General features: G+C 41.8%; 1 protein-coding gene across 5 annotated transcripts in view; it reads left to right on the plus strand.

Annotated features, from left to right (window-relative positions):
- LOC124717141 overlaps window positions 1–10136 on the plus strand; it is a 121099-nt gene extending 110963 nt beyond the window's left edge. For 4 of the 5 annotated variants that reach the window (XM_047243889.1, XM_047243891.1, XM_047243890.1 and 1 more), the window contains 2 exons: window positions 509–662; window positions 9641–10136. In XM_047243889.1, the coding sequence (XP_047099845.1) occupies window positions 509–662; window positions 9641–9741 (255 nt within the window). In that variant the 3' untranslated portion in view covers window positions 9742–10136. The remainder of the gene's footprint in view (window positions 1–508; window positions 663–9640) is intronic. The other variant, XM_047243892.1, reaches the window with a different exon arrangement.
- The last annotated feature ends 8802 nt before the right edge of the window (window positions 10137–18938 follow it).

The raw sequence follows: 18938 nt of genomic DNA on the forward strand, positions 1-18938 counted from the left end.
TCAATTTCATAAATTTTAGCTTGAAATATAACATATTGTGTACAAAATTGATTGAAACTTTTCAGAAAAGCAGCTTAGATAATACTGACCTATCCAAAATCCGAAAAATATTTCTGGTATCGACTGCTGCTGTAGAGGAAAAGTAATGGTAGAGGAGGATGTCCCTTTACAAAGGTAACTGGGGCATAGGAGTGTGGGAGAGGGCAAAGGAGAGGAGGACAGTGAAAGGGGGGAAGGGGGAGGGGGTTGGGGGTGGCAAATAGTTGACGGGATGACGATGAGTGGCTGTAAATCACTGGGCCAGAATCGGCGTAGCCCCATGCTTACACTGTCTGATTTTGGTAAGAAGCTCATTTTATTAGTTTTGTTGAAATGACTTTTTTTATCAGTGTATCCGAGGCGAGTTTATTTGCATGGTCAAAAATACATAGAGCTGCCATCAAAACTTGTATTACATTAAAGAGGCAAATCCATACTAGTAACATCAGCTTCTTCTTATACATTTCAGGCAAGGACTGTCTTGTTTTTACCATGGTTGATTATTAAAACCCTGGGGGACATAGCAGTGATCGTAATAGCTGTTATCGCATGGTCTGCTGTTTTTTGGTACGAACCTCCTTCCGTCGGTATCAGTATATTTTTTATGTGCATCATCTACTTGTGTAAGTATACTGTTATACTGATTACTGCAGATGTCACTCGGCTGCCACTGTAGTTACTCATACTCCTGCTTAATTGTTGGCCTACAGTGCTGGAAACATCCAAATAACCCATTTTCACAATGGATGTAAAACTAATCTAATTTTTTATTTAAACGTGTTTTATTTCCTAACTAGCTGAGACTTTATTCCACTCTTCTATTATTCCATCTCCCCCTTTTCCCTCCATTTTCACCCCATCTCTGTCCATCTCGTCCCTCCACCTTTCTGCCCATCTTCCCCACCCCATCTATCTTTCTAACTCATTCACCCCCTCCTCCTGCACCTCTCTCTGTCCTACAAATACCCCACTTGCCTCGTCTCTCTGGCAATCGCCCCCTCCTCCTTTGGGTCATCTGCTCATACCCCCTCTGTTCATCTTCACCTCCCCTCTAAGTCCATTTCCCCTCCCACTCACTTTGCCAATCTCCTCCTTCCCCTCCCTCTATCTCCTCCTCTCTACCTCCTCCTCCTCCTCTCATCTGCCCTCTCCATGTCCAGCTCATCCTCTTTCCTATCTCCTCCCATTTCCCTGTCTCTTCTCTCTGTCCATCCCCTCCTCCTCCTACTTTTGCCCATCTTCTCCGCCTCTCCATCTCTCTCCATGTTATAATACTTGCCCAAATTAGAGGTTGGTTGTTCTTAGCTCCACAGTATTTCTTTCCTGATTGTTACTACGTGTACCAAATTTCATCGATCAGCGGTTCAGAAATATATATCACATATACTTAACATATATTTGTACATGTATTTCACCTGTATCTTAAGCGTATTGCGCCCTGCAGTTTCATTTTCGTGCAGTTCAATGTTTATGGCTTCATATCTTCTGAGCTATGTACTGTACAATGTTATAATTTGCAGGCACATCCAGTGGTATGAAATTTTCACTCTACAGCGGAGTGTGCGCTGATATGAAACTTCCTGGCAGATTAAAACTATGTGCCGGACCAAGACTCAAACTCGGGACCTTTGCCTCACGCGGGCAAGTGCTCTACCAACTGAGCTACCCAAGCACGACTCACGCCCCTTCCTCACAGCTTTAATTCCGCCAGTACCTCGCCTCCTACCTTCCAAAGGTCCTGAGTTCCAGTCTCGGTCCGGCACACAGTTTTAATCTGCCAGGAAGTTTCATATCAGCGTACACTCCGCTGTAGAGTGAAAATTTCATTCTAGAAACATCCCCCAGGCTGTGATTAAACCATGTCTCCGCAGTATCCTTTCTTCCAGGAGTGCTAGTTCTGCAAGGTTCGCAGGAGAGCTTCTGTGAAGTTTGGAAGGTAGGAGACGAGGTTCTGGCGGAATTAAAGCTGTGAGGACGGGGCGTGAGTCGTGCTTGGGTAGCTCAGTTGGTGGAGCACTTGCCTGCGGGAGGCAAAGGTCCCGAGTTCGAGTCTCGGTGCGGCACACAGTTTTAGTCTGCCAGGAAGTTACATCCAGTGGTATATGTGTCTACTCTGTCTGTAAAATGTGTTTTCAATAGAGTGAGTAGTAGAGAAGGAATAAATGAAAACGTCATCGATATCTGGCACCTTTTCACGCATCTCAGTCTTTATGATGTCGTATCTTCTGAACTATGTGTCGTACAGTGATACTGTTGTAGGTACATTCAGCTGCAGGTGTAGACACTGCGAAAAATGTTGCGAATGTAGTCAGTAGCCGTGAAGTAATAAATTTAAACCTCTTCTATGGCTTAGCAGTTTTTTCCCCTCATCTCAGTGTTTACTCTGTTCTATCTCCTAATCCGAGGCCAACGAGAAAGAAAGGCAGCAGCGCATACGTCACAGCACGTGACACTGCAGGGTTTGCGAGTGCCAGCAGCCGTCTCCGGCTGGGAGCCAGTAATTATTTCAGACGAGTTTGATAATTCATCACTGCAAATTTAAATGCGTACAACTTCTCGACAGCACACGACGAAGTTAAGACCTTTGCTGGGTACCTTTCTATTGACATACTGATTTCCCGTGGTCCCCGCAAGGAGCTGAGAGTTCGCAATGTATGGCGGACAAGACGACTAGTGTGATATGACAAGTTCGTTCTAGGGCCGGTTTTTCTCGTGGGTGCCATCCCGAACTATGTGTCGTTCAATGATGTAATTTTTCCTGTACTCTCTGTGGTAAATGTGAATACTGTCTGCAAAATGTGTCACGAGTGCAGTTAGCTGTAAATAAGTAGTAAATTATAACGTCATGCTTCTTGCAGCAGTTTCACTCCACGAAAATGTACTAAGCAGTAGACTGCTTTCCTTTCATTATTTTGTGGGGGTAGCCAGCAAGAAACTGTTTCGTTAAGATCTGAAATTGTGTGTAAAGTTTATTGGAAGTCTTTTAGTGCTCTCATTCTCAAATACTAGATAAAAAAGTATAGGTATTTGCACACGTTGTGAAGTACAGTGCTACTTCACCTCTACCCCTCTGATAGGTGGATCGTTCTTAATCCCACAGCGTTTCACTCCAGACTGGAAGCGGTTTGTGCAGGAAGTTTGGATGAAATCGAGCAAGTGCTTTAGGAACAGATGTGGAACATACATACGAACCTAGTTTTGGATCTGATAATGCTGAATACAGTTTTAAATTTTTTAAACGTATGGTCAACCTAATTAATATTACCTTTACTACATCTGAAATCAATATTTAACACTAAGGATTAAAGTACAATGTTGCATCAGTCATGAATGGTGTTGCTGTAAATAATGTTATTGCTGATACAAAATTCGCTCTAGACATACCCCAGTTTCCATTCTATGAAAGAAAAACAGAATTACTAACACAGTAGCTAGGCTTATTGAAGAAAAAATAAAATACAAGGAGGAGAGGTATAATAATAAGATCCAAAATAATCTTACCATCTCCTCTACATATTTTATATTTAACAACGAATTTTACGATCAATCTGATGGTGTCGCCATGGGGAGTCCTTTGTCTCCCCTGGTGGCCAATCATTTTATGGAGGATTTTGAGGAGACAGCACTCGACTCTGCCACTTTTAAACCGACAGTATTTTGGCGGTACGTTGACGACACTTTTATAGTGTGGCTTCACGGTCTGGACCGTCTCCAAGAATTTTTACGTCACATGAACTCCATACATGAAAATATAAAGTTTACAATAGAGATAGAGAGAGATGGTTGTCTGCCATTTTTAGACGTCTTGGTGCGACGGAAGAGTGACGGCACACTTGGTCACTCGGTGTACAGAAAGCCCACTCATACAGACCTGTATCTACAAGCTACTAGTTGCCACCATCCAGCACAAACAATGGGCGTTCTCAAAAACTTGGTCCACCATGTCCATACTATCTCTGACGCCGACGGTCTTCAAGCGGAACTGGAACACCTGCAAAAAATATTTTTGAAGAATGGCTTTTCAACTAGGCAAGTTAACAGAGTGATGAAGACCTACAAACGACGAAACAAGGAAGAGGCCTTCAGGTCGAGTGTTTATCTACCATTTATTGGGAATATTTATTCACAGATAGGCAGAATATTGAGAAAGTATCAAGTGAGAGTCATCTTTCGCCCTCCTTCCAAAATTTCATCACCGGTGGGATCCGTTAAAGACGACCTGGGCCTGCGTAAACCAGGTGTTTACAAAATTCCGTGTGAATGCGGCAAATCATATATAGGGCAAACAACACGAACTGTGCAGGAACGCATTGTGGAACACCAACGGCATACCCGCCTTCTCCAACCCACCAAGTCCGCAATCGCCGAACATTGTATTTCCACAGACCATTCCATGAATTACAATGACACAAAAATTTTGGCCCATACATCAAACTTTTGGAGCTCGATTATCAATGAATCTGTGGAAATAGGATTGTCTGAGAACGAGACTCTCATCAATCGAGATAGCGGTTTTCAGCTAAACTCTGCTTGGAATCCTGTTATAGAGAAACTTTGTAGTCGACGTAGTTATCTGCATAAAGATGGAAATTGACCTGACACGGATACGCCAGGCTTTCACAGTGGAGGGCGCGAGGCGCAGCACACAGAGCCGTTATGAACGCGCGCTGAGCAGCGCATGCGCAATGTCACCTCAGAAGGCTTTAAATAGCGGAGCTCAGCGCTTAATCGCCAGTACTACTTCAGTGGCATTCACCTGAAGATGGCCAGAAGACTCTGCGCCGAAATATCGTGGCAGAAAGTTACTGATATCCGGCTGTTCTCCTGTGTTTTCATGAAACAATCTTACCATATGTGGAATTAACGATAAACAAACCTATTGCCCTGAAAGCAGATAAGGGTGCTAGTGTAGATATCATAAATGAAAATGATCAAGTTTGCAAGGTAAACGACATAATTGCTACTAATAATATTACGAAATGAAATAGAGATCCTACCAACAAAGTTAGTGCTTTAATCAGGAAAGCTTTAAAAAGCGTAACTTCATCCTGACAGACAGGGAGGTCAATGAATGTTTGGTCTTGAATCCACGAACACCCACATTCGATGCGTAACCTAAGGTCCATAAGACTGGATATCAGATATACCCTGTAGTGAATTATATTAATAGACCTGCATACAGAATTAGTAAGAAACTTAACATGCTAATAATAAAATATTACACTTTTGAAACAGGCTGTACAGTTAAAATTGCCACTGGTGTAGCGCTAGCCAGATTTAAGATATACCCATAGCTACTGAAGGAAACTTAGTCTCATTTTATATAATAAATCTGCTCACTAATGTTTTAATAACAGAAATAATTGACATTATAAAAAATAACCTAACTGAGGAAATTATTGAGTTGTTACAATTGATCTTATCTGTTTATTAGTTTAAATTCCAACATGAGATACACTCACAACCACATAGTGTTTGCTTTGGACAACGGTATTGTTAGCACACTAGCAGATTTTTTTTTACAAATCAGATATTGCTGAGAACCAATTCTTTGAAAAATTTACTGGTATAACTATTAAGATTTTATATTACAAGACGTATGTAGACGATACTCTTGCTCTCTTCAATGGCACAATTGCTGAAATCGAAAGTATGTTTTCACAATGTAACGGGGTACATCCTAAAATCGTTTTTACTATGGAACTGGAAAAACAACAGTTGATCAGTTTTTTGGGTTTGATGACAAAGGTGGACACAAATTCGGAACATTTGGAAACCAACCTGCACTGATAGCATAATCCACAACAGTTTGTTCCACCCGGAATGTATAAGAAAGCTTTTATCACTGCATGACCAACTGAATCATTAACCTCCCATTAGAACGGAACGAAATTACTGATTAGTTGTGTATACTAGAACATATAGGCACAAATAAAGGCTACAATGCTGATTAGGAGAACAAAATATTTAGTACCAAATTACATAACAAAAGCAACAACACTATAAAGAAATAACAATAACAAGAGAAGCAGAACCAGAAAAAACGAAGTGCATGTTGCCAAATCACACGGAATAGCCGATGATTTTCGTAAAACTAATGTACAAATCGGGTTCTGCACAAACAACAAAGTAAGGACAATAATTAGACACAACGCACAAAACAAAACCATTCTCACAATCATGCATTTATAATATCGCATGTAGTGAACGTGAAAATTTCTATGCGAGGCAAACAGGTAGACGCTTGTCCACTAGATTCAGAGAGCACACAAACATAAGGGAGACGTGCATCTCTTCATTTAGTGCCCATCTGCAAAACTACAATCATTACACCAACAACTTCGTGAAATCATTAAAGGTACTACACAGGTTAGAGAAAGATAGATTAACGGACGCTGCTGAAGAACTAATCAGTGAAGAAGCAAATCTCAAAAATAAAAATTTCTGGACTGTTTTAGACATGTATTCTAATGTACTGTAAGTGCACACTTTTAGATGTATGACATATATACTCAAAATCGCAGCATATAAAATGGAACATTCGCTGACTAGTTGTTCTGATGTGCAATTGTCCATATTACGTTGTTATCTGTGCTTAACATAAACGTATATGTCAAAAATCTTGTAAGTACGATATACAAATATAAAAAAACTACAAAACTGGCTGTATCTGTTGTTAATCCCACGGTAAATTGTTCTCATTACGTTACATTATGTCCTGTGGATGCCTGAAAATGGCTTAATGCCGAAATTGCAATCGAAAAGTTAAATAGGAACAGCTGTAAGCAAGATGAAATCCTTTAAAAATTTGTAGAATCTGTGGATCCATACTGCAAGAAAATAACCAAGTGTAATGGAAAATATGTATATTATGAAGAAAATTTGATAAATGAATGAAAACATAAATATAAACAATACTTAACAATGTGTTATCAAAACTGGCTCTTTTAGATCACAGTGAACGTAGTGCCCTTTGCCAAAATGACGAAAACAAAATACACAGCACACAAAGTGAGAAGTGAACCCATATATAAAAAAACTGTACAGGATGTTGAACCCGAAGGCTGAAGAGACACAGAAGGTCTGTATTGTCGATGGATGGAAGAGGTTGTCTGGTCACAGAATGTGAGATAGCCAATACTGCTAATGGATGACGATGATGATGATAAGAAATGATGATGATAACAAATGATGATGATAAGAAATAGTCATAGAGAACAGCATAATAAATGGTGATTTGACCTGTGGTATTCGCTGTTGTCCTGCTTCTCTAAATTAATTTACTCTGAAATGTCGATCGGTTATCATACAGAGTCAGAAACCATCAACATTTTTAGCATACTCAAAAAAGACTGCTTGTTGTCACTTTTCACTTCACTTCTCGGCACTCTTTTGGATGAAGTGCATATTATTTGGTTCCAAATACTTCCAGCCCACACAGATGACAATTCTTCCCTATGAATCACTGGTGTAGAATCTTTCCATCGACACTGCATGGCGAAGTTAAACCAAGATTATATATTTAATTCTACTCTTTATTGGAATATACACTTCAGAGAACATCTACGACACATTAAAGCTTTGTAAGACACCAGGTGTCCACCCACGTCAGTTCCCTATACTGCCAATAGCACTACTCAAGAATGCCTCACAGACAAATTCAAAAAGCTCAAGGTGCAACGCCTTCTCTTAACAAAAGGACAATACGCAATGGATGGCCGTCATATCTGTAGTAATCAGCAGTCGCTCTCAAAATATACCAAAGATCACACTGAGGCCTTCACAGACCGAAATTTCCTCCCAACCTCATACAGAAACAGATATCCCATGCCTTTTCTCTCCAGTGACCTCCAAAAGTCTCATCGTCAGACCACAGAAGAGTATTCCCCTCACGACTCAGTACCACCTAGCACCAGAGCAACTGAATCACTTTCTCTGCGAGGGTTTCGACTACCTCTCATCGTGTCCTGAAATGAGGAACGTTCCACCCACTATCCTTCCCACCCCTCCCATGGTGGTATTCCACCTCCCACTGCACCTACACAATATCCTCGTCTATCCCTTCTCCACCCCTGATCCCTGCCCCTTACTGCATAGCTCATATTCCTATAATAGATATAGATGCAAGACCTGAGCCATACACCCTCCTACCACCAACTACTTCACTCCAGGCACATCACCTACCCCATTAAATGCAGGGATACCTGTGAAACCAGTAATGTGGTCTACAAGCTGACCAGCAACCACTGTGCTGCATTCTATGTGGGCATGAGGACCAACAAGCAGTCTGTCCACATAATGGAAAACTGTGACCAGGAAACATCTGGACCACCCAGTTGACTGCTTCACAGCCTGTGCCATCCGGATCCTTCCTACCAACACCAGCTGTTCTAAGCTACACAATTGGAAATTCTCTTTGCAATATATCATGTGTTCCTGTAATTCCCCTGGCTTAAACCTCCATTAGTCACTGTCCTTCACCAATATATCCCCTTCCCTGTCCCCCCTCCAGTACTGTATAGTCTTCTGTTTCACCAATGCATACTCAGTCTTTTTACTTTTACACACACTCCCTCCCCCCCCCCCCCCTACCTTCTGTCTAACATCCTGACTGCATCTGCTGCCCTACCCTCTCCCCACCCCACCCCTGTATGCTCCCATAAGCAGCACTTTGCCATCCCTCACTCCTATCCCGCTGTCTCTTCCCCTCCCCACCCCTGCCTACTCCTTAACGTCACCACACAGATTGCTTCTCCGATCATGCATGGATGATCACAATCTGGCTCAGTGGCCCGAGATATTGCTCATGTCTCTGTGAGTTGTCTTTGCTTGAATGTGTGTGTGTGTGTGTGTGTGTGTGTGTGTTTTGTCTATTTCTTTAGAAGAACTTACTTGTTTAGCAGTATTATCTCTCTCTTTCAGAACTGTTATTAGTCGATCATGTATTTTCCACTGTTTGATTTTAAAAGTTATCAATAGATACAGTACAAAATTTAGAGCCTCCAGAAATTCAAAATTAAGTGAAGTCATATCTTATTAGTCACACCTTGTACAAATGAACTGAATTATTGAATCAGTACTTGTAAATACCTGTAGACACGTAATTAAACAGAGACTGTTATAAATAAACCCTCATACATACTACACACAGTGACTAAAACCTATTATATGTGTGTAACTCTTGCTTAGCTATCAGTAGGAACTAAACAATAGTTATTTAGAGCAACTGAAGAGGTAGCGGCCCCTTCAAAAGTAGCAGTTTTCCTTCTAATTCAGTTGACCAAACATAGCTATCATAAGCATGAATAACATTAAATAGTATAGCAAAACAGTACAGTTAATACAGCATACAGGTTACATTTCTGTAGTTTGTCTGTATATTGTTAATGCATCCCTGAAGGTGTTGCTATGTGACAGAGTATGCAGAATATGATCAACACATGATTTGCCATTCTGCAGAATGGTGTACTGTATTTCAAGCTAAACAAAATCTTCCATTTTTTTACATCCCCGCCCCCCCCCCCTGTAGTTTATTTCTAAGTAATGTACAATTACATCTGATTTGCTTAATATATGCCTACGGCCTCTGTCTATTTCTCAGTGCCCAACGTATACTTCCTGCGAGTTGTCTACAGCTACTACTGGATGCTCGAAAAGAACCCAGAGTCTGACAGGCTGGTACCTAAGAATGAGAATATATAGTTGTGAACTGAAATGGTTACTTTTGCAGTTTGAATCACCATTACTTCTGTGAAACACTTAGCTGATGAAACTGCTTTGGACGTCTGTGAATGTTGAAGAAAGAATGGTTATTATTATTAGTATTGGTTTTGACAGTGAATCTAGAATCCATGTACTTCGTTTATCGTTAATGGTGTCTACACTTTATAACTCAGACTAGACTTACTGCTTCCATTCTCATAAACAGTGCATTTCATAAATAATTCCAGAGACCATTGAAGGTACAAGAATTCATTTTGCAGTGTTTTCCATTGACTTTTGTGTATATAACCGTCAACTGTTGCATCTAGTAAAGAATAGTTAAGTAGTTGTTATTAAGTGTTGTCGGGAAAAAACGTACTTATTTATTTTCATTATGTGTGTCACTGTGACTGAATTTCAATTTTTGTAAGATAATGATGATCTTCAATCAATGTTACATGTAATTTGTAGACGAAAAATAAGACTTTTTTACTATTTGATTTTGTTAAATGAAGATTAATAGTTGAATGAATTTTTATTGAAATTAATAAATGAAAAATTTCTGTTCCACTATCTTTGTTAATTTCCTTGTACAATTAAATCCATGTCATGAAACCACTGGCTTTTGTACATAATTAGCAGTCATCTGTTAGACTGTACAACGAAAGGAGCTGGCAAAAGATAATGATGTTAACAAATACAAGCAATTTTATTTTCAAGTTATCGGGAGTGTACAAGAACAAATTATTTTTTTATCAAACTAGAATTGCTGAGTGCTGATCCATATATAAATCCATCAAGCTCTTATTAAAAATTTTTAATTATAAAATATCAGTAGTTAGGACTTACAGTAGCTTATCCCAGGGGTTGCCTGTGTAAATCATGATATTCTTTCACAGAAGTAATACTTTATTAAATTTATGTGTATAGTCATCTGCTGTAAGAAGTAGATTAAAGTGTGTTAAATCATTCAGTTAATTCACACATTATTTGTATGGGAAAAAAATTATAAGATTTGTTGACCAAGGATTTCTATTGTTGTTGCTTTTTATATCTTGTCTGGCTTTGTTTAACTTTGATCCATAAAACATAGAATCTTTGATAAATGTCGTACACCAGCAGTAAAGTGATGCAGTTTAAATGTTAAAATATGAGGTTCAACTATTTCTGCTGTAAAGACAGTAGCCTAGTTTTGGAACATATAAACGAGTAAAATAACACGCATGCCATTGGTGCCACTTAATAACTGTGGAAAATAAAAAATTTAGAATTATATATTTAAGTAATGGGAAACTCTAACAACTGGCTCAGCATACATTTTGGCTTTGGTGCAATTTATTCTCAAAAACACACTTGAAAATAACGTATATCGTTAAGATTCTCATGTACATAGCAGAAAGAAAACCAATCTACACCACCCAGTAAGCACTCCTTCGTCAGGCCACGAGTGGCCTACCGGGGAATCCGACCGCCGTGTCATCCTCAGTGGAGGATGTAGATAGAAGGGGTGTGGTGTCAGCACACCGCTCTCCCGGTCGTTATGATGGTATTCTTGACCGAAGCAGCTACTACTCGGTCGAGTAGCTCCTCAATTGGCATCACGAGGCTGAGTGCACCTCGAAAAATGGCAACAGCGCATGGCGGCCTGGATGGTCACCCATCCAAGTGCCGACCACGCCCGACAGCGCTTAACTTCGGTGATCTCACGGGAACCGGTACACTACCCAGTAGCAGCTATAATTTTGGCGTCATAAAATAGTAACAGATGTAACGCTCCTTCATAATCAGCCTCTGAAAATAAAATGTCTGACTGATTGCAGAAATGTTCATATGGAGGTTAACGTGATTTACGTCATAGACTTAATTATGTAAAAGAAGTGAGTTCTTGAACAGAGGTAAGTAGTTATTTGACAGATCCAGATGATATCATTGTGGCGTATCTCATACAATATGGGGCTAACAACTGCATGCAGGTTCTGAAGGTATACTGCTCTAAAAAACGGATGGCACATAGACAAATACACTACTGGCCATTAAAAGTGCTACACCAAGAAGAAATGCAGATGATAAACGGGTATTCATTGGACAAATATATTATACTAGAACTGACATGTGATTACATTTTCAATCAATTTGGGTGCGTAGATCCTGAGAAATCAGTACCCAGAACAACCACATCTGGTCGTAATAACAGCCTTGATACGCCTGGGCATTGAGTCAAACAGAGCTTGGATGGCGTGTACAGGTACAGCTGCCCAAGCAGCTTCAACACGATACCACAGTTCATCAAGAGTAGTGACTGGCGTATTGTGACGAGCCAGTTGCTCGGCCACCATTGGCCAGACGTTTTCAAGTGGTGAGAGATCTGGAAAATGTGCTGGCCAGGACAGAGGGTAGAGCCACGGGTCGTAACACATCTGAAACGTCCACTGTTCAAAGTGCCGTCAGTGCGAACAAGAGGTGACCGAGACGTGTAACCAATGGCACCCCATACCATCACGCCGGGTGATACGACAATATAGCGATGGCGAATACACGCTTCCAATGTGCGTTCACCGCGATGTCGCAAAACACGGATGCGACCATCATGACGCTGTAAACAGAACCTGGATTCATCCGAAAAAATGATGTTTTGCCATCCATGCACCCAGGTTCGTCGTTGAGTACACCATCGCAGGCACTCCTGTCTGTGATGCAGCGTCAAGGGTAACCGCAGCCATGGTCTCCGAGCTGATAGTCCATGCTGCTGCAAACGTCGTCGAACTGTTCGTGCAGATGGTTGTTGCCTTGCAAACGTCCCCATCTCTTGACTCAGAGATCGAGACGTGGCTGCACGATCCGTTACAGCCATGCGGATAAGATACCTGTCATCTCGCCTCGGGTTGGATCCAGCGCGGCGTTCCCTATTAACCTCCTGAACCCACCGATTCCATATTCTTATAACAGTCATTGGATCTCGACCAACGCGAGCAGCAATGTCGCGGCACGATAATCCGCAACGTGATGGTACGCATTTCTCCTCCTTACACGAGGCATCACAACAACGTTTCACCAGGCAACGCCGGTCAACTGCTGTTTGTGTATTAGAAATTGGTTGGAAACTTTCCTCATGTCAGCACGTTGAAGGTGTCGCCACCGGCGCCAACCTTGCGTGAATGCTCTAAAAAGCTAATCATTCGCATATCACAGCATCTTCTTCCTGTCGGTTAAATTTCGCGTCTGTAGCACGTCATATTCGTGGTGTAGCAATTTTAATGGCCAGTAGTGTATAAACGCAGTGAATGATCATGACTTCATTTAGAGATATGGAGAAGCGTGGCATACAAATGACAGAACACAAATCAGACTGCATCAGAAAAGGTGAAAGATATAAGATCGAAGCTGGTGGAAGGTTTTCGTTTGCTGATCCTTCAAATAGAAGGTACAATGTAAGTATGCTATTTTAATTACACAATCCACATTTCTATGAATGTAATCTACTAAACATGTAACTAAACAAAAAAGAACCTCTTACTGGCTGTACATATTTCTTCAGTGTCCTGCAGGGATTTATTTTACTACAGTGACCCTTGAATACCCTCCACTCTTGATTTTTATCAGGTTGTTGTAATGGTGGTTGTTGAATGATTCGTGAGCTTTCTGTTGCCATTTATGAGAAGTTGTTGTTGTTGTTGTTGTGGTCTTCAGTCCTGAGACTGGTTTGATGCAGCTCTCCATGCTACTCTGTCCTGTGCAAGCTTCTTCATCTCCCAGTACCTACTGCAACCTACATCCTTCTGGATCTGCTTAGTGTATTCATCTCTTGGTCTCCCTCTACGATTTTTACCCTCCACGCTGCCCTCCAACGCTAAATTTGTGATCCCTTGATGCCTCAAAACATGTCCTACCAACCGATCCCTTCTTCTAGTCAAGTTGTGCCACAAACTTCTCTTCTCCCCAATCCTATTCAATACCTCCTCATTAGTTACGTGATCTACCCACCTTATCTTCAGCATTCTTCTGTAGCACCACATTTCGAAAGCTTCTATTCTCTTCTTGTCTAAAATATTTATCGTTCATGTTTCACTTCCATACATGGCTACACTCCATACAAATACTTTCAGAAATGACTTCCTGACATTTAAATCTATACTCGATGTTAACAAATTTCTCTTCTTCAGATACGATTTCCTTGCCATTGCCAGTCTACATTTTATATCCTCTCTACTTCGACCATCATCAGTTATTTTACTCCCTAAATAGCAAAACTCCTTTACTACTTTAAGTGTCTCATTTCCTAATCTAATCCCCTCAGCATCATCCGATTTAATTTGACTACATTCCATTATCCTCGTTTTGCTTTTGTTGATGTTCATCTTATATCCTCCTTTCAAAACACTGTCCATTCCGTTCAACTGCTCTTCCAAGTCCTTTGCTGTCTCTGACAGAATTACAATGTCATCGGCGAACCTCAAAGTTTTTACTTCTTCTCCATGAATTTTAATACCTACTCCAAATTTTTCTTTTGTTTCCTTTACTGCTTGCTCAATATACAGATTGAATAACATCGGGGAGAGGCTACAACCCTGTCTCACTCCTTTCCCAACCACTGCTTCCCTTTCATGCCCCTCGACTCTTATAACTGCCATCTGGTTTCTGTACAAATTGTAAATAGCCTTTCGCTCCCTGTATTTTACCCCTGCCACCTTCAGAATTTGAAAGAGAGTATTCCAGTTAACGTTGTCAAAAGCTTTCTCTAAGTATACAAATGCTAGAAACGTAGGTTTGCCTTTTCTTAATCTTTCTTCTAAGATAAGTCGTAAGGTTAGTATTGCCTCACGTGTTCCAACATTTCTACGGAATCCAAACTGATCTTCCCCGAGGTCCGCTTCTACCAGTTTTTCCATTCGTCTGTAAAGAATTCGCGTTAGTACTTTGCAGCTGTGACTTATTAAACTGATAGTTCGGTAACTTTCACATCTGTCAACAACTGCTTTCTTTGGGATTGGAAGAGAAGACCCATCTTAAATCCTACATATTCCCTACCTTACCCTTTCCTCAGTTACCACTCCTTCCCTCATCTCATTATCTTACACTCCACTGCCTTGTCGTTAGTCTCGGGAGGGATGAAGGCTAGGGAGAATACCCTGAAAGAATCTGGAGTGGGGTCCCAAAGGCGGTTGGAAGGCGTACTGCGTCCCCTACTGGTAGCTCCTGCAACCGACGTGATACCAGTCGTATTGGCTTGCCTTTCCTCTGAACGCTTTGCCCAGGCATGTAGCATCCTGGAGAGGGCACTTCAGCAACGTCTAAAAACATCAGAACAACACGGGAAGAGGGAGTCACCGGTTATAAGCTCTGTCTGACTGGAGTAAGACTTGAGCGCCAGAGTCCGCTTCCGACGGTGGGAGAGATCATCGCATCTCAGTGGACAGCTACCGCCCGCCTCAAGCTGGGCAGCCTCCAGTCAATAAGGCGCAGTCCCGCCACTATTCGCCTGATTCATAGAGTGTGTGGAGCTTAGAAGTGATCTTCAACAAGCGGGCAGAAAAACAAAAAGGAAATAATAAAGAAACCGCCATGTCGTAATGCCACCTGAAATGTCAGGACCATGTGTCCAAGATACATTGACGATATCCAAGGTGCTGATTTCATTCGTAAGATTGCAGTTATTGGCACGGAGTTCTATCGCTTTAATTTGTGAGACTACAGGAGATGCTGCTGCCAGCCACGGGCTCTATTTGGGAAGCTAATTATACGTTCATCTGGCAGGGGAAGTCACAAGATGAGCCAAGACTTCACGGTGTATAATTCGCGGTTAAAAACACTCTCTTGAACAGTACTGTGCCATCATCTGGTGGAATACAGCGGATTATTACTTTACAAGTACGCTCTTCGAGTGGAACTGTCAGCATCTTTAATGTGTACGCTCCCACCAGCGCAGAAAAGAAGGATCTGTTTTATAATTTACTCAGCGACAGAATAGCCAAAGTACCCAGCTAAGAGTCACTATATATCCTAGGCGACTTTAATGCTCTAGTTGGGCCAGATAATGAATGACATGTGGCTGACTTGCCTGGCTCATCATGGAGTGGGAAAAATAAACGATAATGGGCAGATGCTGCTGGAAATGTGCTGCTTTCATGGTCTGCGTATCAAAAACACGTATTTCCAAGTTAAAGATCGACACAAGATGTCCTGGAGGATCCCCGCTCTCATCACTGGCACCAACTTGATTTTGTCATAGCTAGGTGTACAGATCTAAAAAATGTCCTGCTGACACGAAGCTATGATCGCGCTGACTGTAACACTGACCATGCTGTGGTGGCGAGCAGACTGAGACCCTCCCCTAAGAAATATCACACTACAGTGCATTAGGCATGATCCTGCTGGACTGATATGCCCGAACATTTCTCTGTCGTTTCAGTTGATTTACCCAGCCAGCGAAACGGGAATGTACAGATTTATTTGGAATCTGACCCATAGTGCAGCGTGTAATTTGCAACATATACAACTGTTTATAAAGAACACACGGAATAGCCTCTGGGTGACAGCATGAACCATGTGCGCTAGCTTGGCCACTCATTCTATCCAGTAGGGACATAAACTAACCCAGCAGTAGGTCCTGTATTGCTTCACAGCACTGTTCATGTTACAGTGTTACTGTTATGTACACACACACATACCTCTCAAACAAAACTGTAACAGAGGAGCAGAAATAATTGCCAAATACCACCACTACACAAAAAAATTGCAGTTTTGTTATACAAACGAAAGGAAAATCTAGAAATAGATCTCAAACCTTGAGTATCACAAAAAGTTTTCGTTTTATTAATTTGTGTCTTGGATTTTGGAGAGGAAGAGGCACTTTCGAAAAGAGATGCACACTATTGTCTTCCATACACTTTCTCGTTCACGTAGAATTCAGCTGGATTTCGACGTTGACCACTTACTTTGCGTAAAACCAGAAAATGCCTCTAACTTGGAGTCTACGACAAGCTAAATAATTACTTATTGGTTATTAAGAAATAGTTATTTGACATGTATTGGAATACTAAAAAATCACTGATCTATAAGCTAGCAAACAATCACTTGAAGTTCAGCCTGCAACAAGATGTTTATCATCCCGATTTGGGACGCCATTTCTGTTCTAAATATTTCTGTTTGTTACATAACTACATCTAAAGAAAGAGAGTACGACATGTTCAGTATTATTCTCATCATTCTCCTACACCATTATAATCATCACTTGTGTATGATTCTAGTCCTTTTCTCATATTGATTGTGCACATAATAACTGTGTCCCATCACTTGAAAATTGCAAATCTAAAAGAAATGAAGATATTCATATCGCGACAGTAAGATTATCATCAGCAAAGAACTTGTTCACGTTGCTGTCACTAAAATGTTTGGTTACTTACCTTATGACGTCAAATGCCTGACATGTAGCAAAGTTAAATTTGGAAGCAAACTAAACAAGTTTTTCCTTGAGAACTCCTTCTAATGCACAGAATAATATGTGTATGGTGGTGTGTAGAAGTCTAACAAAATACGAGTGTATGTAAAATCACACGAACTATGTGATTCGTTTGAAGAGTTTCTAGCAAGCAGACCACAACCTGTCATGTTAAATGGAGAAAAGTTTTCAAAAGTAAAAGTAACTTTGGACGTGTACGATGGAAGTGTTATAAGACCATTACTTTTCACAATATAGGTAAATGACTAGCATATAAAGTTGAAAGTTCTGTAGCAGCACCATAGTTTAAGATAGGAAAGTTAGATTCGGTGCAACATTTCTGAGCACACAAGTTACAGCCAGGGATGGGCCTGTTGACAGTAAGTTACGCTGACCAGCGGGTGTGAAGTATAATGGACGCCACAGGGCGGTCGAACCGCTGAAAAGAGTTTGCATGTCACAAGTTACAGGCGGAAGGGGCCAATGGAGCAACCTAGGTGCTGTGAGTAAGTGACGGAGAGGCACTTTAGCAAAACAGAGGTGCACAGCCGCGTCTCAGTAGGTGCCAGTTCTGCTCGACGGCGGGGTGTGTCACACCACTGGCTACAATCAGCAGCAGATGGGGCGCCAACATTCCAGTCTACAGCGGGTCGCTGGTTAGACCCTCTGAGGCCAACACGGGCCGTCAAAGTGTGGCAACTCTCCTGGAAAGTGGGGCGTGTCACACCACCAGCTACACACAACAGCAGATGGGGCGCCAGACTTCCACTCCCTGAGGCCGACATGGAGTCCGTAGCCAGCCAGCGACGGGTAACTCCACGGCTTGCTACCGCAAGCAGACTTGTTGGCATCCAACACACACCAGGGACATCCGAAGCGAGGGCCGCAGATTCGGACCACGGATCGCAGGCGCTGGTTGTCGCCTGCGATCTCAACCAAGACGGCGAAGAAGCATGCAATGAGCCACCTGCAGCTCCCAGCGAGCGGCGCTGAGGCGGCAGGGGCGAAGACCGCTGAGTCGACTATCGGCGCATCCTGACGAGCGAGGCCGACACAAAGCGGGGCATTGCATGAGTCGCTGAGGCAGCCATTCTGTGCCAAGCCATTTCGCAGATAGCGAAGTTGCGTCCTCAGCACTGCGGGACCCAGTGACCCAGACCAAGGGGAATGCGGCACTGTAGTTGGAAACAATAAATCACATGGAAAGCTCAGACAAGTCTTAATTCAGTGCCTTCTACCTCTTCCTGCTACATTTGGTGTTTCTGTTACATTCAGGGACAGAAGCTGCCAATGCAGTTCTATAAGATTTGTTGTGGATGATACTAATGTATACAGGTAATTCGCGACTCTAGGAAACTACAGCAAAATGCAAGAAGACCTGCAGAAGATCGATGTTCGGTGCAGGGAGTGGAAACTGACCCTCAACATAAACCAGTATAATGTGTTAAGTATATGTGACAGAAAGAGCCTGTATTGTATGATTACAAAATTGCAGAACAATCGCTGGAAGCTGATACTTCCATAAAGTAACTACAAGTACAGGTATGGATTGATCAGAATTGGAACGACCACCTAACATTAATCGCTAGTAAGCCAGGCACCAGACTGTGATTCCTTTGAAGAATCCTCAGGAAATGTAGTCCACCAAAAAAGGGAGGAGCTCAAAAAACACTATGTCGACCAATACCTGAAAACTGCTCGTCAGTGTGGGATCCATAACAGGTACGACTGATGGAAGGAATGGAGAAGAACGAAAGTAGAG

The sequence above is a fragment of the Schistocerca piceifrons genome, chromosome 9 (genome assembly GCF_021461385.2).
Source record: "Schistocerca piceifrons isolate TAMUIC-IGC-003096 chromosome 9, iqSchPice1.1, whole genome shotgun sequence".
Lineage (NCBI taxonomy): Eukaryota > Metazoa > Arthropoda > Insecta > Orthoptera > Acrididae > Schistocerca > Schistocerca piceifrons.